At 58.8% G+C, this 25,128-nt stretch overlaps 2 protein-coding genes across 2 annotated transcripts in view; both read left to right on the top strand.

Annotated features, from left to right (window-relative positions):
- Positions 1-19,978, top strand: part of NUP98 (nucleoporin 98 and 96 precursor) — a 50,799-nt gene extending 30,821 nt beyond the window's left edge. The window contains exons 21-33 of the mRNA XM_082048488.1: positions 2,491-2,667; positions 4,220-4,373; positions 5,762-6,182; positions 7,469-7,698; positions 8,424-8,693; positions 9,378-9,535; positions 10,325-10,468; positions 12,096-12,238; positions 13,124-13,345; positions 15,393-15,634; positions 17,520-17,674; positions 18,092-18,203; positions 19,029-19,978. Of these exons, the coding sequence (XP_081904614.1) occupies positions 2,491-2,667; positions 4,220-4,373; positions 5,762-6,182; positions 7,469-7,698; positions 8,424-8,693; positions 9,378-9,535; positions 10,325-10,468; positions 12,096-12,238; positions 13,124-13,345; positions 15,393-15,634; positions 17,520-17,674; positions 18,092-18,203; positions 19,029-19,243 (2,643 nt within the window). The 3' untranslated portion in view covers positions 19,244-19,978. The remainder of the gene's footprint in view (positions 1-2,490; positions 2,668-4,219; positions 4,374-5,761; positions 6,183-7,468; positions 7,699-8,423; positions 8,694-9,377; positions 9,536-10,324; positions 10,469-12,095; positions 12,239-13,123; positions 13,346-15,392; positions 15,635-17,519; positions 17,675-18,091; positions 18,204-19,028) is intronic.
- Positions 19,979-21,810: 1,832 nt separating this feature from the next.
- On the top strand, positions 21,811-24,738 carry CHRNA10 (cholinergic receptor nicotinic alpha 10 subunit; the record flags this gene model as incomplete). The annotated part of the gene is made up of 5 exons (XM_082056201.1): positions 21,811-21,871; positions 22,095-22,240; positions 22,821-22,975; positions 23,587-24,119; positions 24,254-24,738. 5 exons carry the CDS (start codon positions 21,811-21,813, stop codon positions 24,736-24,738), a joined length of 1,380 nt encoding a protein of 459 aa, XP_081912327.1.
- Positions 24,739-25,128: the final 390 nt, after the last annotated feature.

Here is a 25,128-nt window from a genome sequence, read left to right as displayed (position 1 = left end):
GTTACGCCAGGGACCTGGCCGCATTAAAGCGCAATGAAGGGAGTAGCGAAACTTTTGCGCTTGTAACTGTATTTGACTTGTAAATGTGTTGTGGCGCTGCGGGCGCATGCAGAACCCGCCGGCCCAGGCTCCTCCTGGGGCTGCCCTCGAGTTCTGCCTTTACAGATCCTCGTCCGGTTTTCTTTGCCCTCTCTGACAACCTTCATCATGTTTCTTGGCTGATTCTTATGAGCTAAGAAACAGCTGTTTGAACACACTCTTCAATTCCTTCCCATGATTTACTGCGGCTCCCGCACACCGAGAGCTGCACGGGTGACTCTGCCCCGGGATGCTTGTACCTGAGCCACGGGCTGGTTAAACCGAGCTAAACCAGCGCCCTGAGCCCAGGGCTGCGCTTGGCGCCCATCGAGCCCCCCCAGGGCGGTTCAGCTGCCGCGGCGCAGGCTGATTGATCACTCCCGGATCATCCCCATGCCCAGCAGACCAGGCAGAGGTGGGGACGGCGCCAGAGCTGAACCCCCACGGCTGCTCCATGTAGGTGCTGCCCGAAGGTTTTCTGGCCTCGCTTGAGCTACAACGTTGTCTTAAGCACTTGGAGACATGTAAAGGTCAGCACAGAGGTGGAGCCGTGTCGTTACCGTCAGGAAAATCGTTACATTAATTGTTCCTCCTGCCCGGGACTAGAGGTGGAGATGAGACACGGAGCCGCAGATGAATTATTGCATGCACACACAGCCTGTGGCACAGCCTTGTGAAGGGGTTCATGGCCACTTCCAGCTTCTATTGAGTTCTTTGTGGAACATGAGCTCGATGTTTTTAGCTTGTACAACGTCCCAGCTGGGGAAGCGCGGCGGGTGTTAGTGCCGCTGCTCCCGAGGCGGCGGTGACAGCACACGCTGACCCGGCCATCGCTGCTGTTAGACCGGCTGCTCAGGCTCCTGCCGTGGCCCCGCTCGGACTCAGACGCAGGAAATTCGCCTTTGGTGGCTTTTGGAGGGAGAAGGTGGGATGCGCAGTTTCTGTTGGTCACCTGAGAAATGGAGAGCAGAAGAATAGTCTCTCAAACCGAATGGCAGGACGTGGTAACCTTCAGGAGGCCACCATGAAACCGTGACCGCTCCTTCGCTGGGCCTTGCGCTCCTGCCTTACGCTTCTGAAGAGGCCGGGAATAGGTTGTGTATATCCATCCCTAAGCTTAATGTGCAGTCTTGACACAAGCGAGGGAGCGCTCCGCCTCGTTTGCAGGTGATTGCTGAAACCATTGGACGCTCTTTGTGCGACCATGGTGACGCGCCGGCCTGACTGTCGCGCCGGCCTGACTGTCGCGCCGGCCTGACTGTCGCGCCGGCCTGACTGTCGCGCCGGCCTGACTGTCGCGCCGGCCTGACTGTCGCGCCGGCCTGACTGTCGCGCCGGCCTGACTGTCGCGCCGGCCTGACTGTCGCGCCGGCCTGACTGTCGCGCCGGCCTGACTGTCGCGCCGGCCTGACTGTCGCGCCGGCCTGACTGTCGCGCCGGCCTGACTGTCGCGCCGGCCTGACTGTCGCGCCGGCCTGACTGTCGCGCCGGCCTGACTGTCGCGCCGGCCTGACTGTCGCGCCGGCCTGACTGTCGCGCCGGCCTGACTGTCGCGCCGGCCTGACTGTCGCGCCGGCCTGACTGTCGCGCCGGCCTGACTGTCGCGCCGGCCTGACTGTCGCGCCGGCCTGACTGTCGCGCCGGCCTGACTGTCGCGCCGGCCTGACTGTCGCGCCGGCCTGACTGTCGCGCCGGCCTGACTGTCGCGCCGGCCTGACTGTCGCGCCGGCCTGACTGTCGCGCCGGCCTGACTGTCGCGCCGGCCTGACTGTCGCGCCGGCCTGACTGTCGCGCCGGCCTGACTGTCGCGCCGGCCTGACTGTCGCGCCGGCCTGACTGTCGCGCCGGCCTGACTGTCGCGCCGGCCTGACTGTCGCGCCGGCCTGACTGTCGCGCCGGCCTGACTGTCGCGCCGGCCTGACTGTCGCGCCGGCCTGACTGTCGCGCCGGCCTGACTGTCGCGCCGGCCTGACTGTCGCGCCGGCCTGACTGTCGCGCCGGCCTGACTGTCGCGCCGGCCTGACTGTCGCGCCGGCCTGACTGTCGCGCCGGCCTGACTGTCGCGCCGGCCTGACTGTCGCGCCGGCCTGACTGTCGCGCCGGCCTGACTGTCGCGCCGGCCTGACTGTCGCGCCGGCCTGACTGTCGCGCCGGCCTGACTGTCGCGCCGGCCTGACTGTCGCGCCGGCCTGACTGTCGCGCCGGCCTGACTGTCGCGCCGGCCTGACTGTCGCGCCGGCCTGACTGTCGCGCCGGCCTGACTGTCGCGCCGGCCTGACTGTCGCGCCGGCCTGACTGTCGCGCCGGCCTGACTGTCGCGCCGGCCTGACTGTCGCGCCGGCCTGACTGTCGCGCCGGCCTGACTGTCGCGCCGGCCTGACTGTCGCGGGTTGTGTGTGCGTGTGTCCGCAGAGCCCGGAGGTGGAGCAGCTGGGCCGGGTGGTGGAGCTGGACAGCGACATGGCAGACGTGACGCAGGAGCCGCCCCGCGAGGCGCCAGCGGCGGCCGGCGCGGCCGAGGAGCCCGACGCCGTGCCCGCGTCAACCCACATCGCCTCCAGCCTCGGCGTCAACCCCCACGTCCTGCAGGTGAGCGCCGCGTCTCCTCCGGATGCCAGGGCTGGCTGGTATCTCTTGTAATAAACAACACCTCACACCTATAGTGAAACGGTGAAATAACAGCAGAGTCAGTTCTGCTGTTCAGCTGTTCAGCCCATTCTTCATTTCACCAGCGCTGGAGCTCTGGGATCATCCTCCGTCGGTGCTTCAGCACCTGGACACTCTTGCGTTGCTCATATTCACATAATTATTACATATGCGTTACAATTTTTGAAAATTTTGACATGCAACACATCTGTACTAAGAAATAATTGATGATGTTAGTTATAATTGTTTAGTTTCTTACTTAGAATCCACCTGTTAATTACAATCCACCTGTTAATTACTAGTCGAACACAAGCTAAGCACTCTGCTTCCCAACAGTGTTATTACTTAATCTTCTCCCTCTTGTCACGCAGAAGGATCTAAAACTTGAAAGATAGCCCCTGATTTTGCAGATGGTCAGAAAGCATTGATCATGGCAGTGGGTTAATGATGGGTACGTCCTTTGCAACCTAATCACAGTATACATTAATTTACCAGCTTCTCGTCAATAGCATGATTAAAACTTGCACATTAGGCTTCTAATTTTCTGTGGCAAACCTTTATAGACATGAAAAGCTTAATGCAGAGGTATAAATCATCTTCTTGTCCCAACCCAGGGTGTGCATACAAACACACACAGACAAGATGCTGTTCATTAGAGTTGCACCAGCATGGGTGCTGGAATCAACCAGCACCCAGCAAGAACAGTAACAAGCGTTATATACAAAATCGTATCGCTACGTTCACACCCTAAAGAGCCAGTTGGGTACACGTTTGCATATTGCATTACATAATCATTTTAGCATATAATGAGCAACGTTCAGCTGCAGGCCACTTTACCCACAGCCTCAATGTGTTACAGCCAGACCCAGCAATCGTGCGGCTTCCAAGCGTCCGAAGCTGCAAGGGCAGGTGTGTCTGCAGTTCGTGACCAGGTGTTTCGCAAGTCACTCTGATCTTTGTTACGTGAGCAGACCTAAAACTGGAAGGATTTACGTATCTTTAGGTTCTTCTGAGTGATGACAGCAATCCGAAGGCTAGAACTCAGGTTTCTAAATTCTGCAGCATGGGCAATGTGATCAGATAAACTAATCCTTAGCCAGGGCTGCCTCAAGACCAGCTCAGGGGAACAAGGTTTGCTGCTCCGGGCTTGGAGCTTGGTGTCTGCCTTTATTTTGTGAAAGGGACGGACCTGCAACACCCGTGGTTAAACAAGTAGAGTTAATCTAAGAAAACATCATTATTTTAGGACTCTGCACCCCTCTGAACAAGAACCATGGCCCTGATTTAAGTAGTGGTTTGTGAAGGTTCATCATGAACTGACCACCTTGCTTTTGGTTCTCCCGAAGGGTGAACTTCACCGGGGTTTGAAATACTTGTAGCATGAGCGTGTTTGGGCACAAGCAGCAGCGTTTCCTTGGTGGGATGGGGCCGATGGGGTCAGCTCGCTGCTGTGCCAGCGCTTCTAACTCCCAGCCTCACTTTATCCCATTTTTAGATTATGAAGGCCTCTCTGCTTGCTGACGACGATGACCTGGACCTGATCCTGGACCCTTACCCTGTGAAGCCACCTGTGAAAACGGACACGTCGCAGGAGATCTGCTCGCCGAGGCTCCCCATCTCGAAACCGCAGGGGCAGAAGAGATACTCAGGTACTGTGAGGAAGCACATACTGCCCGAAATGAGCCGAATTCTGAGATTAACGGGGAGAACGGGACCCCTGGCTGAACGTCCGGCGCAGTGGGGGCTGGACAGCTCTGCCCACCCACGCTCCTTCACTCCCCCTCTCAACAGGACAGGGGGTGAAAAACGGGTTGAGATAAAAGCAGGGAGATTGTTTTGCTTGAGACAGTAATTAGTAAACAGACTTGAGTAAAATTAATGCATTGCCTGTTAAAATAGGTCTGAGTAGGGAGAAAGACAAGTGAAAACTGCAGTTTCCTACGCTCCCCCCGCTTTCCTAGGCTCAGCTTTGCTGCGTTCCCGGTGGGGTTGTGCTCAGTGCAGAGCGGTTCCTGCCTCCCTCCATCCTCACCCTTTCTCCTGCTCCAACACGCGTCCTGTCCCCAGCAGCGGCGGGGACGCGTCCTTCCACCTCCTGCCCTCACCTTGCTGCTCCCCCTCCTGGCTTCACTCTTTTTCCTTCCTGCCCATGTGGCATTTTCTGCCCGTTTTAAGCTCTCACAGAGGTGCCATGAGCTTTGCAGGTTGGTTCGGAGGTGCCGCCGCTCCTGCAGTGTGCTCGGCTGTCACCTGTGGTGGCTCTGGGGACAGAGCTGTGTGCAGTGTGGGTGCTGGCCGCTTGTCACAGGGAGCACCCTGCACCCGCTACCAAAACCTGGACATTGGCACCCAGTACAGCCACAGGCTGCTCTCTGGGAACAAGTGTGGAGCTGCTTCCTGAATTCAGCGGGTAGACCTGAGATTGTAGAATCATTCTGGTTGGAATTAACGCTCAAGATCAAGCCCAGCAATTCCCCACCCCTGTCCTGGCCCCATGTCCTGAGAACCTCATGTCCGTCTGTCCAGCCCTCCAGGGCTGGTGACTCCAGCACTGCCCTGGGCAGCCTGTTCCAATGCCCCACAGCCCTTTGGGGAAGAAATTGTTCCCAGATCCAACCTCAACCTCCCCTGGCGCAACTTGAGGCCGTTTCCTCTGCTCCTGGCGCTTGTTCCTGGGGAGCAGAGCCCGACCCCCCTGGCTCCAAGCTCCTTTCAGGCAGTTCAGAGATCAGAAGGTCTCCCCTCAGCTCCTGTTCTCCAGCTGAACCCCCCAGGTCCCTCAGCCTCTCCCCACATTTTGGGGGGGAGACTGTGTCCTGTTCTTGGTGCAACACCACATGCTTTAGCTTGGCCGATGGAGATCAGGCAGCGCACGGTGGGTTCTGCGTTTCTCAGTACCGCGGGTAATCTTGCTTAGCTACACATTATCATCACAATCCACAAATGTGGCAAACGTTTCCACTGGCTGATCAAGAACTACTGAAACACCTTTAAAATCCCAGAAACGCGCGGCTCACTCGCCTGTTTTTCCTCGTAGCCGGCGGGCTGCTGCAATCCAAATTCGCCAACTTAATCCTCCAGCCGCCGAGCGCCGCTGCGCAGGACCCCAAGGGAGCCAGGACAACAGGCAGCCCCACGTCCGGCCCCCTTTGGCCGGCGCCGTCTCCGCTGTCGCCCGCGTTCCCGCTGCGCCCGGCGCTCCCCGAGGCGCCCATGAGGACGGTGGGGGTCCGCCGGCGGCAGGCGCTGGTGCCTCGGGACCGGTCCATCGCCCACGGCAAGGGGAAGCTGCTGATGGACATGGCACTCTTCATGGGCCGCTCCTTCCGCGTCGGCTGGGGACCCAACTGGACGCTTGTCAACTCTGGAGATCGGTTGAGCAGCTCGAGTGAAACGGAAGAGCCGCAGTGCGAGCCTGTGGAATACGGGTTCCTGCCAACTCCGGTCGCTCCGAAATCGTGAGTAGTCGCTTCCTTCAGGTTAATCCTCACGTATGTTCTCTTCATGTTTGAGAGAATCCTCGTTGTAGCTCGTTACCTCTTTCAAATTCAGCTGAATCACAGTATCACAGTATGTTTGGGATTGGAAGGGACCTCAAAAGCTCATCCAGTCCAATCCCCCCATGGAGCAGGAACGCCCAGGTGAGGTCGCACAGGAACATGTCCAGGGGGTTGGAATGTCTGCACAGAAGGAGACTCCACAACCCCCTGGGCAGCCTGGGCCAGGCTCTGCCACCCTCACTGAGAAGAAGTTTCTTCTCAAATTTAAGTGGAACCTCTTGTGTTCCAGCTTGATCCCATTACCCCTTGTCCTATCATTGTTTGCCACCGAGAAGAGCCTGGCTCCATCCTCGTGGCACTCACCCTTTATATATTTATAAACATTAATAAGGTCACCCCTCAGTCTCCTCTTCTCCAAACTAAAGAGCCCCAGCTCCCTCAGCCTTTCCTCACACGGGAGATGCTCCACTCCCTTAATCATCTTTGTTGCCCTACGCTGGACTCTCTCCAGCAGTTCCCTGTCCTGCTGGAACTGAGGGGCCACAACTGGACACAATATTCCAGATGTGGAATGTTCCTTTTCATATGTAGAAATGGTGCAAGATCATGTTAGGAATGGATGTTTCCTGCAGGTTGCTACTTTACAGCAATATGTATCTCAAAGGACGGGAATATCGTAGTAAGAGTCGTTATTTAGTTAACAAGTAAATAGTCATCCAGGTGAAGGTTAAAGAGGCCAAGTTCAAAATTGTTGTCCAGGAAACTTCCAATGGGCTCATCCTCCCTGGGATAACTGCAGCACCTCAGAGGTTTCTTGGTTAGTTCAGAATTCCCAGCTGCCTTTTGTTCTGCCTGCATGGAGAACAGCGTACGGACCTTTCCTGCGCTGTTAACTCCGGCCCTACGCTGGACTGGAATGCAGCTGGGTGTTCTACCGCTTACATCTTCCCAAAGCTCATTAGGTGGTTGTTCTGCAGCGTATCTGAATGTGGGCAGTGAGGCGCTCACGGAACGCGCTGCGTAACGCCTGTGCTAACGGCCTTCGGAGGCCTGGAAGGACGCAGTTCAATGAGGTTTACTTGCCAAAGTCTGGTTCTGGACCCCAGACCGTATCATTAGGTTCTTTGTACTGAGCTGTTGGCCTCAGATCATCCGTCTTTCTCTCCTTATGTTAAAATGAAGCTGCAGCAATCCACCGCAACTCACGGCATCTCTGCCTGGTCTTGTCTCCCGTTTCCCTCCAGGCTCTCGGAATCGTGTTTCAAGGTTCACGTGGAGAAGCTGAGCGTGGAGCAGCGGCCGGCGGACAGGGAGCAGCAGCTCTACCTCATCCCGCTGGAGATCAAGCTGCAGCACAGCACGGTGCACATGGACCAGCGCTGTCCCCTCCTGGCGCCCAACCCGGGGGTGGCCGCCGTCCACGACTACGCCCACTGGGTGCGCAAGGCGGCCGAGGACCCTGCGCTGGCGGAAAGTGAGTGTGGGCTGGTGCTTTTCACCGTGCTGACAGTACATCTGGGAAGCTGTCCGGCTCGGGTTAATTTCAGGTTGCATCGGGGCAGTGAAATGTGAATAAAACAGAAGAATCGGCTGCAGCTCAGTGTTCTTTGACTCATAAACGTGGTGGATTGTATTTGGGGAGCTAGCTGACTTCTTGTAACAGGTTATCCTTCAAGATATTATGCTTATAATCCACATGAGTCCTCTCTGAGCGTTCCTTGGTGTGTTTTACACCTGATGACAACACACAAGAAGTGTGGGATGAAAAATTCTCCATCATTCTAAGGACTCACTGCTTGTCCTGCCACACCTGGGCTCTTTCCTCATGTGGCAATGACCACTTGACCTCAACAGCGGTGGATTTACAGACATACTCCCAAGTAGCAAGTGATGGGACAAGAGAAAACGGCCTCAAGTTGTACTGGGGAGGTTTAGATCGAATATTAGGAAAAAATTCTTCATGGAAAGGGGTGTCGGGCATTGGAACAGGCTGCCCAGGGAACTGGTGGAGTCACCATCCCTGCAGGGGTTTGAAAGGCGTTTAGATGAGGTTCTCGGGGACACGGGTTAGTGCTGGAGTTGGGTTACGGTTGGACTCGACGGTCCTGAGCGTCTCTTCCGACAGAAACAATTCAGTGGTTTCTATGAAACGTTCTTTGTGTTTTTACTCACGCTGAGTAAATAACTGTGTCCCGACAGCGGTTGTGAAGCACTGGCTGCTGACGTGGACCCTCTGCGAAGCCATCTGGGGGAACCTGAAGGAGCTGGAGGCCAGTTTGGAGGAGCCCAGCGAGTACGTGCTGGCGCTGGAGCGCCGGAGAGCCTTCTCGCGCTGGCTGGCGGACACGGCCGCCCGCCGCGTGGACGACGAGGTGTCGCTGGCGCGCCACGGCAGCCCCATCGAGGCCGTGTTCAGCTGCCTGACGGGGAGGAGGATCGGAGAAGCCTGCAGGCTGGCGCAGCTGGCGGGTGAGGCCCCGATCGCGCAGCTTTTTGCAGGGAGGAGGAAGGGAGGCACAAAAAGAGAATTTCAGCTTCGAGAGGTGGTGGTAACTGGGTGCTCAGAGTTTTCCCGTGTCAGCTTGTGCATGTGCTGCTTGCTATCAGGTTACATTAATCCTCTGTCCTTCCCGTTCCTTTGTCTTTTCCGCCTGTCCTGGTTTGCTGGTGAGGGGCTGGAGCACAAGTGTGATGGGAGCGGCTGAGGTACCTGGGGGGTTCAGCTGTGGGGAGACCTTCTGATCTCTGAACTGCCTGAAAGGAGCTTGGAGCCAGGGGGGGTCGGGCTCTGCTCCCCAGGAACAAGCGCCAGGAGCAGAGGAAACGGCCTCAAGTTGCGCCAGGGGAGGTTGAGGTTGGATGTGGGAACAATTTCTTCCCCAAAGGGCTGTGGGGCATTGAACAGGCTGCCCAGGGCAGTGCTGGAGTCACCAGCCCTGGAGGGCTGGACAGACGGACAGGAGGTTCTCAGGACATGGGACAGGGACAGGGGTGGGGGACGGGTGGACGCGATGATTTTAGGGGGGTTTCCATCCAAAATGACTCTCTGATCCTATGAAATTGTGCACAAGACCCAGTAGTGCAGCTCCTGGCTGCTCAGCAGGTGGCTGTACCCGGGCAGGCTGTCCCTGAGCTGCTCTTGTCCCCGTGCAGGTGACCACCGGCTGGCGCTGCTCCTGTCGCAGCTGGCGGGCAGCCAGCCCCTGCGCGACCTGCTCACCATGCAGCTGGTGGACTGGCACCGCCTGCAGGCCGACTGCTTCATCCAGGAGGACAGGCTGCGCGTCTTCGCCCTGCTGGCCGGGAAACCCGTGAGTTCTGCTGCTCAGCTCTGTTCTCATTGACTCGGCAGCGGTTCGGTTAGGCTGTGATGCTCAGCCACAGCGGGAGAGGGGAACAAGCTGTTGGGTGTGGGCTCGCAACGTGCGCTTGCAGCCCAGAAACCACCCGTGTCCTGGGCTGCATCCCGAGCAGCGTGAGCAGCAGGTTTGGGGGATCCTGCCCCTCTGCCCCGCTCTGTGAGGCCCCCTGCAGTGCTGGTCCAGCTCTGGGTCCTCAGCACAGGACACACATGGAGCTGCTGGAGAGGGGCCAGAGGAGCCCCAGGAATGACCCGAGGCTGGGACAGCTCTGCTGGGGACAGGGGAGAGAGTTGGGGTGTTCAGCTGGAGAACAGAAGCTCCGAGAGACCTCAGTGCGGCCTTTCCGGACTTAAAAGGGGCTGATGAGAAAGATGGGGACAGACTTTTGAGCAGGGCCTGTTGTGACAGGACAAGGGGTGATGGGTTAAACTAAAGGAGGGAGATTGAGGCTGGATATAAGGAATTGTTGCCGTGAGGGTGGTGAGAGCCTGGCCCAGGTTGGCCAGAGAGGTGGTGGCTGAACCATCCCTGGAGACATCCCAGGCCAGGCTGGACGGGGCTCTGAGCACCCTGAGCTGGTGAAGATGTCCCTGCTATGGCAGGGGGCACTGGGGGAGCTGGGAAGGTCCCTGCAACACAAACCAAACTGTTTTATTTCCCAGTGTAACCTCGTGCTGCTGCGCACCTGCTGTGTACCCGCTGTTGTGCGATGTTTGACCCAGTGCTCTCCTTCTTTAGGTGTGGCAGTTGTCGGAGAGAACTAGCATCAACGTGTGCTCGCTGCTGGACTGGAAGCGCTGCGTTGCCGTGCACCTCTGGTACCTGCTGCCTCCCACGGCTTCCATTTCGAAGGCTCTGGCCATGTACGAGTCGGCGTTTCAGGTGGGTCTGTGTCCAGTAAATGACATTTTAGGCAGTACCATTGACTGTCCGGTGCTGTTCTCAGACTGTGAGCAGATGAGTTTTGTGGAATATTGTGTCCAGTTGTGGCCCCTCAGTTCCAGCAGGACAGGGAACTGCTGGAGAGAGTCCAGCGCAGCCACCAAGATGCTGGAGGGAGTGGAGCATCTCCCGTGTGAGGAAAGGCTGAGGGAGCTGGGGCTCTGGAGCTGGACAAGAGGACACTGAGGGGGGACTCATTCCTGGGGATCAATATGGAAAGGGGGAGTGTCAGGAGGATGGAGCCAGGCTCTTCTGGTGACAACCTGTGACAGGACAAGGGGCAATGGGTGCAAACTGGAACACAGGAGGTTCCACTGAAATATGAGAAGAAACTTGTTCCTGGTGAGGGTGGCAGAGCCTGGCCCAGGCTGCCCAGGGGGTTGTGGAGTCTCCTTCTCTGCAGACATTCCAACCCGCCTGGACACCTTCCTGTGTAACCTCAGCTGGGTGTTCCTGCTCCATGGGGGGATTGACCTGGATGAGCTTTCCAGGGCCTTCAACCCCTGACATTTTGGGATTCTGTGAGTATCGCTGCGGAGCTGCTAATGATGGACTCACGTCTGGGTTTGCTGTTTCCTTTGCCCTTTCCACACCTTTTGCGATGAGTTTTTGCAGCCGATCTCTTTGGGAATGTTCCTTCCCCACTGCAGTGGGAGCAAAGTGCCAGGGTTGAACCCCTTGGGAGCTGTAGAAGCTGAGGAGCTGCTCCAGCAGTGCTTTATTTGGAGCGTGTCTCGCAGCGATTGTTTCCAGGTGCTCAGAACACATAAGGTGAAGCCGTGCTGCAGACAACTGTCCTGCCCACGGCGCAGCCGCATGTGTTATGCAAAGCCTGCTCGCTGTAGAGCTCTCAGCCACTGCGTGCTAAGGACAAAATAAGTGTTTAATCATTTAACTAAAGGTAGCTGAGCCCTTGATCTTCATCCCTAAAGAGAGCCCAAGCACAGCATCAAGTCAGGTAGTGAATCGATGTGTGCTCAATGCTGCAGGAGTGTCCACTGTTCAATTTGAATGTACTTAGGTGCGTTCATGGTGTCAGACACCGAGCTTTAGTTTGAGCGTGGCTTGAACTTCAGGTAATGCTGCTGGGTTAGGACATGGGGCTGGTCTCGCTGCAGCCCCATGATGGAGGAAAAGTGGGCACAGCTCATTTCCAGAACTTCGTATGGGAATAACTGGGAATGGGCAGGACGTGGAACGTGCTTCAGACCCCGTGCTGGTGCTCCTGCCAGCACAATGTCGGTTATTTCAGGTACCTGGGCTGTGAGACAGACCCACTGCGTCTTGTTCCATCAAATCATACAAGATTTTCCAGCCATAAAATCATTAAGGAATATTTTTTTCCAGTGTGAGAGCTGCCTGTACCTCCCCACAGTGGCTTTTGAGAGCTCAGTGTGACATGGAATTAAACCTGCCAAAGCAGTTTGGGTTTAGGTTTTGCCTTTTGTAGCTGCTGGGTGAGTTTTACCGGCAGGTTCCGCTCCTGCTCCACAGTAGAAGGTGTTCTGAGCGCGGTTTGGTTCCGGAGCGTGACCTCTAAACTTACTGTTACATCTATTGTTTTTAGAACACGCCAGAGTGTGAAAAATACGCCTGTTGTCCCCTGCCTCCCTACCTGGAGGATTCCGGCTGTGTCGTTGAAGACGACGATAATGGAGGAAGGCCCCTGAGGGACGTCTGCTTCCATTTGTTAAAGCTCTACAGCGACAGGTGAACGGGCACATAGTTAAAAAGGGTTTAGAAGAGTCTTGATCAGTGGGTGACTTGTTGAATTCCCAACGCAGGGGTGTGAAATCAGCCTCAGTGGTTACTAAACCACTCCGAGTAGTGAAAATCTGCCTTGTGTGTGCTCCCCGGGACGCTGTGACACTGTCACGCCACAGGCGATGAAATTAAGCTTTGGAGATGATTGTATTGGGGTTTTTAAGTGTTTTCTGGATCTGAAGAGCACAGTGATCTTGCTTCACCATAGTTGCCTGTGAGACTGAGCCACTGAGAAACCTATGGGAGAACATAGAGAGGTGGGACAGGCCAATGCAGGCTCAAAAGAGGAGCAAAAGGATTTTAACAGTTGCTCCTATTTATTTTTAAAGCAGCCCCAAAATCCAAATAAATCACATGTGTAATGCGAGAGAATGGACTCAGCAACTCTATGAGAGTTATAAACTGAAGCCATTTAATGCAAAATTTGTTCAGGTTATATAGTTTTAAACGGCTGATTATGTAGTTACATTATTTATACTGGATAATTGTAGTTACACGCCGCTTACATTTCTCTAGCTAATACACGATTGGCTTCTGTGTTGGACACTCATCACCTCACGTGTCTCGCCACAAAGCACTTTAATTCCCCATTCTCCTCTTGCTTCATCAACTTTCTGTCCCATTCTGTGGGTCGAGGACATTTCCGTGACCCTTCACGTGTGGCCTCGATCGGCTCGGTGCCGTCTTGCTCGCTGCACGGATGTCCATTTGTTGCCAGAAACGATCCCACATGTAATAACTGGAGGTGGCAGAAAGGAAGGAGCCAAGCAGGGGTTTCTGTTTTGATGAGGCCACAACCAGCCGTGTGTTCCAAGCCCTGTTTCCCCGCAGGCACTACGACCTGGAGCAGCTGTTGGACCCGCGCAGCGTGACCTGCGACCCCCTGGACTATCGCCTGAGCTGGCACCTCTGGGAGGTGCTCCGGGCGCTCAACTACACCCACCTGGGCAGGCAGGGCCAGGGGGTGCTCAACGCCAGCTACGCCGCGCAGCTCGAGAGCCGCGGCCTGTGGGAGTGGGCTGTGTTCGTCCTGCTGCACGAGCCCGACGCACAGTGAGTCCGACTGTTGGGTTATGGTGGTTTTCCTCAAAAATAATGTGCTCTGTTTCTTGATTTCCTCCATATGCTGTCACTACATAGAATCATTGCAGTCGGAAGAGACCCTCAGGATCACAGAGTCCAACCATAACCCGACTCCAGCACTAACCCGTGTCTCTCAGAACCTTGTCTAGAGTCACAGAGTGACCCGAGCTGGAGGGACAGTGTAGAGTCCTGCATCTGGGCAGGAACAACACCAGGTTCCAGTATAGGCTGGGAAATTACATATTAGAGAGCAGTGTAGGGGAAAGGGACCTGGGGGTCCTGGTGGACAGCAGGGTGACCATGAGCCAGCACTGGGCCCTTGTGGCCAGGAAGCCAATGGCATCCTGGGGTGTATTAGAAGGGGGGTGGTCAGTAGATCGAGAGAGGTTCTCCTGCCCCTCTGCTCTGCCCTGGTGAGACCCCATCTGGAATCTTGTGTCCAGTTCTGGGCCCCTCAGTTCCAGCAGGACAGGGAACTGCTGGAGAGAGTCCAGCATAGGGCAACAAAGATAATGAAGGGAGTGGAGCATCTCCCGTGTGAGGAAAGGCTGAGGGAGCTGGGGCTCTTTAGTTTGGAGAAGAGGAGACTGAGGGGTGACCTTATTAATGTTTATAAATATCTAAAGGGTGAGTGCCACGAGGATGGAGCCAGGCTCTTCTCGGTGGCAAACAATGATAGGACAAGGGGTAATGGGATCAAGCTGGAACACAAGAGGTTCCACTTAAATTTGAGAAGAAACTTCTTCTCAGTGAGGGTGGCAGAGCCTGGCCCAGGCTGCCCAGGGGGTTGTGGAGTCTCCTTCTCTGCAGACATTCCAACCCGCCTGGACACCTTCCTGTGTAACCTCATCTGGGTGTTCCTGCTCCATGGGGGGATTGCACTGGATGAGCTTTTGAGGTCCCTTCCGATCCCAAACATACTGTGATACTGTGACTGTGATTCCCTGGGCTCTGTCCCTGGGTGGGCGCTTTTGAACCGCTCTAGTGACGGTGACCCCAGCACGTCCCTGGGCAGCCTGTTCCGTGGCACATCACCAGGGCTTCTCTCACATTAAACTGGAACGGCACACCTGGAGAACTTTATCCTGCTTCTAAAAACTGTGTGTGCCAGAATTAGAGAGCGGCATCAATAATTCTGTGGAGTTAAATGTCTTGGTAGACGTTAAATCGTGTTGTGTTGCGCTGACTGTCTCCTGAACGCCGCTGTAGGGAATTGTTGCCCTGAGGGTGGTGAGAGCCTGGCCCAGGTACCCAGAGAGGTGGTGGATGAACCATCCCTGAGACATCCCAGGCCAGGCTGGACGGGGCTCTGAGCACCCTGAGCTGGTGACAATGTCCCTGCTATGGCAGGGGGGGAACGGATGAGCTTTGACGGTCCCTTCAGCCCAAACCATCTGTGATTCCTTGATCTCGTGGTCATTTTGACACCCTGTGGCTGCACCTTGTCTCTGGCTCAGCACATTTACTGCGTTCCAGAAGTCATCCTGAAGACACCATTAATGCAAAATATCGTCACTGTTCCCCTGTGGCGGAACAGAAGTCTGTGTTAGGAAGCATGAGGATCACAGAAATGCAGTTTTGCTTTTGTTGGGAAATAAACCCTGAACAAAAGATGGTCTTAGACTTGTAGAGCAGTAGAACACGCGTCTGTAGTGGGAGGTGTCTCCTGCTGTTCCTGTTCAGTGACCATTCCCACGTTGCTATAGAATCTTTTTCAAGCCCATACCCCCAAATCGAGCCTGTGTGTTACTTTTAGGGCCTGGATCACACTTAAATGTTTCCAAGCAAAACACTAGCAATGACTTTCCTCAGCGTCTGGTCCGTACTGAAGGAATCCAGCTGATTGTAGAACTTTCCACACCATCCTGCGGTCAGAGCGTTCGGGGCCGGCGCGGTTGGCATTTGGCTGCAGTGCCGCCTGTGCCTCCGCTCTCAGCTGCTCGTGTTGAATCGTATCTTGTGGTGGAGCGACGGGGAGGGTTCCGGTGGTTGATAACGCCCTGTCCTCTTTCCGCAGCACGCGGGAGAAGTCGGTGCGCGAGCTCCTGCACCGGCACTGCCAGCTCGCCGAGACCCCCGAGTCCTGGGCCAAGGAGACGTTCCTGACGCAGCGGCTCTGCGTCCCGCACGAGTGGATCCACCAGGCCAAGGCCGTCCGGGCGCGCGCCGAGGGCGACCGGCACAAGGAAGCGCTGTTCCTGTTCAAGGCCGGGCACTGGAACCAGTGCCACAAGCTGGTGGTCCGGCACTTGGCCTCGGGTGAGTCCGCGCTCCTCATTTTTCTCCTCTTTTGAACAGCAAACGGAGCAGGAACGGAGGCCGTGGGGTGGTCAGTAATGCGAAGGGGTTGTGTTGCTCCAAAACGGGGCTCTTCACCCAACGTGTGTACAAAAGAACCAGATTTAGCACCCAGAGATCTTGTGTTCATTACAGAGTTGCACAAGCCTGGATGCTGGAATCAACCAGCGCCCCAGCAAGAACAGTAACAACCGTTGTATACAAAATCGTATCACTGCATTCACACCCTAAAGAGCCAGTTGGGTACACATTTGCATATTGCATTACATAATCATTTTAGCATATAATGAGCAACATTCAGCTGCAGGCCACTTTACCCACAGCCTCAATGTGTTACAGCCAGACCCAGCAATCGTGCAGCTTCCAAACGTCTGAAGCTGCAAGGGCAGGTGTGTCTGCAGTTCGTGACCAGGTGTTTCGCGAGTCACTCTGATCTTTGTTACGTGAGCAGACCGACCTAAAACTGGCAGGATGTCTGTGTTGTTGGGTCGGCAGCTGCCGACAGGGTTTGTTCTCCCCGGTGATGCTGCAGCGGGGCTGTTCGTAGCCCCGGGGTCCGTGTGGAGCTGCCTGGTTGAGAACAGCTCCGGCTCACAGCTGCTCTGATGACCCTGCCCTGCAAACACGAGAAGGGCAGTGAGGAACCTCCTCCCCGTGCCCAAGGGGAACAGAAGGAATGTTCCGGAGCCCCGATCCTGCAGTTTCGCTGTAGTTTTATGCAAAAAGCTCCACACAAGGGCTGTTCAGCACAGTCCAGAACCAGCTCTGGAGAAGCCACCTTGACATGCTCTGCTCCCCATCTCTGCTGTCCCACCTGTATTCAGTGTTCTCTTCCATCCACCCGCGTGTGCTGAAACCCAGAAACCTCTGCCCTGGGCTCCCTTCCGCACTAACAGTGTTATTGAGCTGACAGCGCATCACCGAGACCATGTTTGTTCATAAATATCAGCCATGACATCCTTCCTGTACAAGGAAGGCACCATGCTCTACAATTTTCACCCTGTTCCTGCATCAGGGCTCTGTAAACGAGCAGAAAATTAGTTTTATCAGCATTTCCAATTTTCCAGAGGGTTGTTGACCTTCCTGTGGTTTTTGTTTGAGGAGGCGGCGCGTTCCCATTGGATCGTTTCATTACCTTAATAAGCGGCATGTTTGGTTTCCTGCATTTCTGCTGGTGCTGATGAGTCTCCTATAGACTGACTACAGGCATCTGAATCGGGTGATTTTCAGACCTGTAGCGGCAGAGCAGATGACAGTGGGAATACTGGACAAATACAAAAATGAATGTCGTTTTGAAGGAGAATTGACCACAGCTGCTTCCCCCAGTGTCAGTCATTGTGGGCGTCAGTCATTGTGGGCGTCAGTCATTGTGGGCGTCAGTCATTGTGGGCGTCAGTCATTGTGGGCGTCAGTCATTGTGGGCGTCAGTCATTGTGGGCGTCAGTCATTGTGGGCGTCAGTCATTGTGGGCGTCAGTCGCCGAGTCAATCATTGTGGGCGTCAGTCGCCGAGTCAATCATTGTGGGCGTCAGTCGCCGAGTCAATCATTGAGGGCGTCAGTCGCCGAGTCAATCATTGAGGGCGTCAGTCGCCGAGTCAATCATTGAGGGCGTCAGTCGCCGAGTCAATCATTGAGGGCGTCAGTCGCCGAGTCAATCATTGAGGGCGTCAGTCGCCGAGTCAATCATTGAGGGCGTCAGTCGCCGAGTCAATCATTGAGGGCGTCAGTCGCCGAGTCAATCATTGAGGGCGTCAGTCGCCGAGTCCACCATTGAGGGCGTCAGTCGCCGAGTCCACCATTGAGGGCGTCAGTCGCCGAGTCCACTAACACGCTTGTTCTCTCCAGACGCGATTATTAATGAGAACTACAAGTACCTGAAGGGGTTTCTGGAGGACCTGGCCCCCCCGGAGCGCAGCGCCCTCATCCAGGACTGGGACACGGCGGGGCTGGTCTACCTGGATTACATCCGCGTCATCGAGATGCTCGACAGGATCCAGCAGGTAACCGATTCAGACTTCAGTGTCTTTTTTTCATACGGTTTGGAAGCTCCTCCGGAGTCTCGCTTTCGGAATAACCTTTTCCTCGCTGTTGGGCGCTAACGTCAGCGTTCCCTTCCGCACACACAGGCTGAGTGTGCTGCATCTCTGAAAATACAGAGGGGTTTGGGAGATGGTGACAAAGATGTGGGCTCTGCCCTGTGAACACAGAGCGTGATAGTGAGGGGAGTGGGGACAAGGAAAGAAAACAAGTTAGTGGGGGGTCTGCACACCAGCCCCATGTCAGTCCCCGCTGGTTCATTCCCAGAGCTCCCAGTTCCCCCTCTGGGCTGTTCACACAGGTTTTGGTGTCGGTTGTCTCGGATAGAGCGGCTCGAGGTGTAGGTGCCGCTGACACCAACTCTGCTCTTCTGCTTCCAGCTGGATTGTTCCCCCTACGAGCTGGAGCGGTTACACACCAAAGTGACATCGCTGTGCAACCGGATACAGCAGATCCAGTGCCACAGCGCCAAGGACCGCCTGGCGCAGTCAGGTACGGGGACATCGGTGTTGTCACCCGCGGGGACAGCGGGTTCTGCACAGTCACAGTCAGCAGCTGTGACTGTACGGCAGCTCTGGGTTGTCACTTCAAGCGGATTTCGCTGCCTGGTTGATGTGACATCCAGTGTGTGGTCTGACAGCTGCCCCTTGATCAGCTGTGGTGTCACAGCGCCACGGGGAGCGGGAGGACACTCGGGGAACACGGTCTGGTCTGAGGAGCGAAGGCAAAGGGAGCAGAGCTGGAGCACAAGTGTGATGGAGCGGCTGAGGGACCTGGGGGGTTCAGCTGGAGAACAGGAGCTGAGGGGAGACCTTCTGATCTCTGAACTGCCTGAAAGGAGCTTGGAGCCAGGGGGGTCGGGCTCTGCTCCCCAGGAACAAGCGCCAGGAGCAGAGGAAACGGCCTCAAGTTGCCCAGGGGAGGTTGAGGTTGGATGTGGGAACAATTTCTTCCCCAAAGGGCTGTGGGGCATTGGAACAGGCTGCCCAGGGCAGTGCTGGAGTCACCATCCCTGGAGGGGTTGAACAGACGGACAGGAGGTTCTCAGGACATGGGGCAGGGACAGGGATGGGTTACGGTTGGACTCGATCTTGAGGGTCTTTCCCAACCGAACGGGTTCTGTGATCCTGTGGGTGTTGATCACACTCAGGGAGGACTCTGTGTGGAGAGAGGAGTCTCTGCTGGAGCCAGTCCCACCAGGGCCTGGTTCTACCAGCCCAGCCTGATGCTGTTCCCCCAACCCCCTCGGCTTGCGTTCCCCCGTTGCAGCGCGACCTCGGTGCCGCACTGACCCCGCTCTTCCTCCTGTCTCTGCAGACATGGCCAAGCGCGTGGCCAACCTGCTGCGCGCGGTGCTGAGCCTGCAGCCGCCCCCGGCGCCCGGCCCCCCGGCCTCGCCCGACCCGCAGCGCGTCCCCCTGCGCCTGCTGGCCCCCCACGTGGGCCGCCTGCCCATGCCCGAGGACTACGCGCTGGAGGAGCTGCGCGGGCTCACCCAGTCCTACCTGCGCGAGCTGGCGGTCACCCACTGAACACACGGACGTTCGCCGCCCCCTCCCCTCGCTCTGGCGCCGCCGCCGCTCCGCCGGGTGCATTTTGCCACCCGGCTGTGAAGCGGCTTTGGTGTGTCGGGCTGACGTGGGGTCGGTGTCACCTGAGCCCGGCGGGACCCGCCCGGCGCCCTCGGCCTCCCCACGTTTTCCTCGAGCCAATAAAGCGCCTGTTGCGAACGTTTGTGCGGGTGCCGTGGTCCCTGGGGTGTGGGGGCTGGAGCTCCCGCCGCTCCCTCGGTCCAGCGCGTTCCGGGACGCTGCAGTGATTGATCCCTCTTCGGTCCCACCGCTGGCACCGCGCGGATCAGCTTCAGCGGGGTCGCGTGGCGCGTTCGTTTTGCGGGGGGCGGGTGGGACAGGAATCCCAGTTCAGAAGCGTCTTTTCCCACGTTCTCCTGCCGCGTTGGAGCCCTGCGGACGTGTTGATTCTCCCGTTTCTCCATCTCCAAAAGCAAAGCGAGCTCGTTCCGCGTGTGCCTTACGGCCAGCGCCGCCCGGGGACCGGCACCGCGGACGCTCCAGAGCGCGGCAGCAGCGGGGAGGCCGGAGCGCGGCTCCCGGCCCTCCCGCTGCTGCTCTGCATCGGCTCCTTGAAGGTCTTTATGCATGAGGATTATGTAAAGGTTTTTATTAAAACAACAAAAAAAAATATAAATAAATGATCTAGATTATTTTCCTGTCTTTTTGAAAACAATAAATAAAGTGTTTATAGTATTCCCAGGGTTGCGTTTGCTTTTTAAGGTTACAGTTGCATCTCTCTGTCCCTTGGCTTGTCCCGCCTGGGCTGGGGGAGCCAGGTCTACCAAGGATGGACGGGAAAGTGACTCCAGTTGTGTCTGTGGTGAGGAACAGGAATGGGGACATGGGCACAAAGACACGGGAAAGGGACTGGAGAACAGGAGCTGAGGGGAGACCTTCTGATCTCTGAACTGCCTGAAAGGAGCTTGGAGCCAGGGGGGTCGGGCTCTGCTCCCCAGGAACAAGCGCCAGGAGCAGAGGAAACGGCCTCAAGTTGCCCAGGGGAGGTTGAGGTTGGATGTGGGAACAATTTCTTGCCCAAAGGGCTGTGGGGCATTGAACAGGCTGCCCAGGGCAGTGCTGGAGTCACCATCCCTGGAGGGTTGGACAGACGGACAGGAGGTTCTCAGGACATGGGGCAGGGACAGGGCTGGGTTATGGTTGGACTGATGATCTTGAGGGGTGTTCCAACCATCATCCTGCCCAGTCCGTGTGTCACTTGTGCAGCGGGCGCTGGGGAACCCGGTGCCAGCTCTCAGGTACAAAGCCCGTGACGAGCTGTGGGGGTTCGTGTCCCTGCCCGGGCGGTTCAGCTCTCCCGCTCGCCCGCATCGCCGCCCGGCGAACATGACACCGGCCGCTGGGGCGCAGGAGCCGGGTCGCTCCGGCTTCGCCTCCTTCCATTACTGTAATTGCGTCTCCGCAGCCGCGGCTGCGGCCCGGGCCAGGGGAGCAGAGCGGCCGGGACGTCGGGTGGGGATGAATAATTCACCGCCTGGAAACCAAACCTCCAGCCTTAAAACCTGCTCGGCATCTGCTGCCGGGGAGCGGTGCCAGGGGGCGGCGGGGGGAGCGGGTGCTGGGAGATGCTCCCGCACCCCCAGGGCAGCCACCTCCCTACCACTTGCTGCTGCATCCCCTGGGTCACGTCCCTTGACCTCCTGGGGGTTTGTTGTCCCCAAATGGGAATGATCTGCCCCTACTCGCCCTCCCACCGAGCGCGGAGCCGCGGGAGCTCCCGCTGGGCCGGGCAGGGGGGTCCGTGTCCCCCGCGGCTCCTCCCGCTCCCACGCTTGGCTGGGACCCGCTGCGCTCCGGACCCGTCACCCCGTCAGCCCCGGGGTTTCCTTCCCCTCTGGGCCAGGATTTTGGGGAGCAACCCCCCGCGTCCTCCCCGCAGCCCCCAGGGCAGCGGTGATGTGGGGAGGAGCAACTTTGTCCCTGCCGGCTCCAGCGCACCTCCCTGTCCTTGTCACCGCGGGCCCGGCCCCGAGCGATGGGAGCGCTGGTTCGGGGTGCTGGGGGGCACAGCCGCCCCCGAGCGATGGGAGCGCTGGTTCGGGGTGCTGGGGGGCACAGCCGCCCCCGAGCGATGGGAGCGCTGGTTCGGGGTGCTGGGGGGCACAGCCGCCCCCGAGCGATGGGAGCGCTGGTTCGGGGTGCTGGGGCGCACAGCCGCCCCCGAGCGATGGGAGCGCTGGTTCGGGGTGCTGGGGGGCACAGCCGCCCCCGAGCGATGGGAGCGCTGGTTCGGGGTGCTGGGGGGCACAGCCGCCCCCGAGCACGGGCAGCGCGGCACCGCGGGGGGCTCAGCGCCCGGCCCGGCCCGGCCCGGAGGGGCTCAGCTGCACCCAAACGTGCTCCCGGTCCCCGCCAGGTCCCCCCGTGGGTCCCTCCGGCCCCGGGGCTCCCAGCAGCGGGACTGTCGCTCCCTGGGGGGGCCGTGCCCCCCCGCCTTGTCCCGGCCCTGACGTCACCCGGCGCTCGCAGGCAGCGCGTCCCCCCGTGTCCCCCGGGACTGCGCGGGGATGGAGCCCGGAGCGCGCCCGCTGCTCGCCCTCTGCCTCGCCAGCTGCCTCCTGGCCCCGGGTAAGCGGCCGGGGGGGCGGCGAGGGGCGCTGACCCCCCCCGGTGCAGGGAGAGGGTTCCCGGATTCCCGGGGGGGACGGGGGGGGTGGTGGGGCGGAGGGACGGGGGTCCCGGGGTGCTCCCCCACCCCGCTCAGCTGCCAGCGGGTCCGGGGGGTCCCGGGGGGTCCCGGGGGGTCCCGGGGGGGTCGGGGCGCTCGCAGCAGCAGCTCCGGGTCCCGCAGGCTGCCGGGCGGCTCAGGGCAGGTTCGCATACAAGCTGCTCCACGACCTCTTCGCCAACTACTCCAGCGCCCTGCGCCCCGTGGAGGACACGGACCGGGCGCTCAACGTCACCCTGCAGGTCACCCTGTCCCAGATCATCGACATGGTGAGCGGCTCCGGCCCGGGTGACGCGGGGCTGTCGCTGTCACGCTCCTGGTCACACCTGCTGGACCCAGAGCTGATGCTCAACCCTCAACACCAGCCCAGACCCCTCAAAACCAGCCCAGACCCCTCAAAACCAGCCCAGCTGCCCCGAGTCAGCTCAGACCACTTGAAGACAGCTCAGACCCCCCCAAAACCAGGACACACCCCCCCCAGGTGAGCTTGGACCATTTGAAGACATCTCAGACCCCTCTAAATGAGCTCAGATGACCCAAAGACAGCTCAGACCCCCATAAAACCAGGATACACCCCCCCCCAAGTGAGCTTGGACCACTTGAAGACATCTCAGACCCCTCTAAATGAGCTCAGATGACCCGAAGACAACTCAGACCCCCCCCAAACCAGCACACACCCCCTCTCAAGTGAGCTCAGATCACCTGAAACCAGCTCAGACCTCTCCAACCCCCCAAAACCAACAGAACCCTGTCCAAGGCAGCTCAGCCCCTGGGGACACGCGAGGGGCCGCTGGGCTGGGGGGTCTGTCCGGGGTCTGTCCCCCCGCGCCCACCGTCCCCGCTCGGCAGGACGAGAGGAACCAGGTGCTCACCTCGTACCTGTGGGTGCGCCAGGCCTGGCTGGACGCCCACCTTGCCTGGGACAAGGACGCCTACGGCGGCATCGACAGCATCCGCATCCCCAGCAGCTACGTCTGGCGGCCGGACATCATCCTCTACAACAAGTGGGTTGTGCTTGCACCCCCCACCCCTAAAACGCTGCTCCCAGAGCTGGGGGGGGCTCAGGTTGGGGCTGGAAAGGGGATGGGGGGAGTGCCAACATCGGGGCTGCACGTGGGGTGGGAGCAGGGGGGGCTGGTGTGGGGTACAGAGAGGTTGTGACCCGCACTGGGTGACAAGGCGAGGGCAGGGGGGGTGGCAGCAGCCAAGTGTGCCCAGCACCCACCCTGGGACGTTGTCACTGCTCCTGGGGGGGTGACACGGGGAAGGGACACGGACACTCCGCTGGGGGGAGGCACTTGGCGCTGGCCCTGCAGACCCTGCCCCATGTGATGGGACAGGAGGAAACAGCCCCAGGTTGCGCCAGGGGAGGTTGAGGTTGGATTTAGGAACAATTTCTTCCCCAAAGGGCTGTGGGGCATTGAACAGGCTGCCCAGGGCAGTGCTGGAGTCACCATCCTGGAGGGCTGGACAGACGGACAGGAGGTTCTCAGGACACGGGGCAGGGACGGGGTGGGTTATGGTTGGACTCCATGATCTTGAGGGGCTTTTCCAACCCAAATGATTCCGTGTGGGACTCGGGGCCATCCCGGCCCCATGGCCATCCCTCTCCCAGCGCCGACGACCGATTCGGCGGCTCAATGGAGACCAACGTGGTGCTGCGCTCCGACGGGCACATCATGTGGGACTCGCCTGCCATCACCAAGAGCTCCTGCAAGGTGGACGTCTCCTACTTCCCCTTCGACGGGCAGCAGTGCCGCCTCACCTTCGGCTCCTGGACCTACAACGGGAACCAGATCGACCTCCGCAACCGGCTGGACACCGGGGACCTGACGGACTTCGTGGAGAACGTGGAGTGGGAGGTGCTGGGCATGCCGGCCACCAGGAACGTCATCACCTACGGCTGCTGCTCCGAGCCCTACCCCGACGTCACCTACACCTTGCTGCTCCGCCGCCGCGCGTCCTTCTACATCTTCAACCTGCTCCTGCCCTGCATCATGGTCTCCTTCCTGGCACCCCTCGGCTTCTACCTGCCGGCCGACTCCGGGGAGAAGGTGTCGCTGGGGGTGACGGTGCTGCTGGCCCTCACCGTCTTCCAGCTGCTGGTGGCAGAGAGCATGCCGCCCTCGGAGAGCGTCCCGCTCATCGGTGAGCCCGACGGCACGCTGGGCGCTCCCGGGGACCGGCGTGCGGGCAGCACCCACAGCGGGGGCTACGGCGCGGGGACGGGGCGCGGGGTCTCTACCGCTCCACCGTGGTGCCAACGCCCGTTGCCCACGCAGGGAAGTACTACATCGCCACCATGACCATGATCACGGCTTCCACCGCGCTGACCATCTTCATCATGAACGTCCACCACTGCGGCCCCGGCGCCCGGCCCGTGCCCCCCTGGGCCAGGCGGCTCATCCTCCACCACATGGCCCGGCTCTGCTGCGTCTACGAGGTGGGCGAGAGCTGCAAGAGCCCCCGGCGGGCGCCGGGCAGGCGGGCGGGCAGGGGGGACGCCGGCGTGTCGGGGGACAGCCCTGGGGAGGGGGAGGCGGGCGCGGAGCTGGGGGGCTGCCCCCGCGGCCACTGCCTGTGCCATCACGACGGGCTGCTGAGGAACGTCGGCTACATCGCCGGCTGCTTCCGGCGTCACCGAGCCGCCCAGCGCCGGAACGGCGAGTGGAAGAAGGTGGCCAAGGTGATGGACCGATTCTTCATGTGGGTCTTCTTCCTCATGGTCTTCCTCATGAGCGTGCTGGTCCTGGGCAAAGCTGCCTGATGGCCCCGCAGACCCACCACCCCCTGCACCCCCTGCCCACGAACCCCGGGGGCAGCAGTGGCGGTGGGTGCCCTGGGAGGGTGGCGGGTCCCAGACACCCCCTGGTCCCCCATGGAGCTGCAGGGTGGGGGCTCCACCAGCAATGGGGAAGAGGAACCCGACAGCGGGACCCCCACCCTGGCTGGGGCCGAGGGGTCCTGACCCCCCTGGGTGGCTGCGCCAAGATGTGCACCCACGTCCCCCCATTGCAACCTGTGCCTGAGAAATCCAACAAACTGGAAATAAACCCTGGGGAGTGTGTCCTCCCTCTCCGGCCTGGGGGTGTCCCGGGATCTCGCTTCCCTGGGTGGATGTGGATGTATATATAGATTATATATATATAGAAAGAGA

The sequence above is a fragment of the Streptopelia decaocto genome (genome assembly GCF_964273445.1).
Source record: "Streptopelia decaocto genome assembly, chromosome: 1".
NCBI classification, from domain to species: Eukaryota; Metazoa; Chordata; class Aves; order Columbiformes; family Columbidae; genus Streptopelia; species Streptopelia decaocto.
Note: the sequence above shows the minus strand (reverse complement) of the source record. Positions and strands in the feature narration are given on the sequence as shown.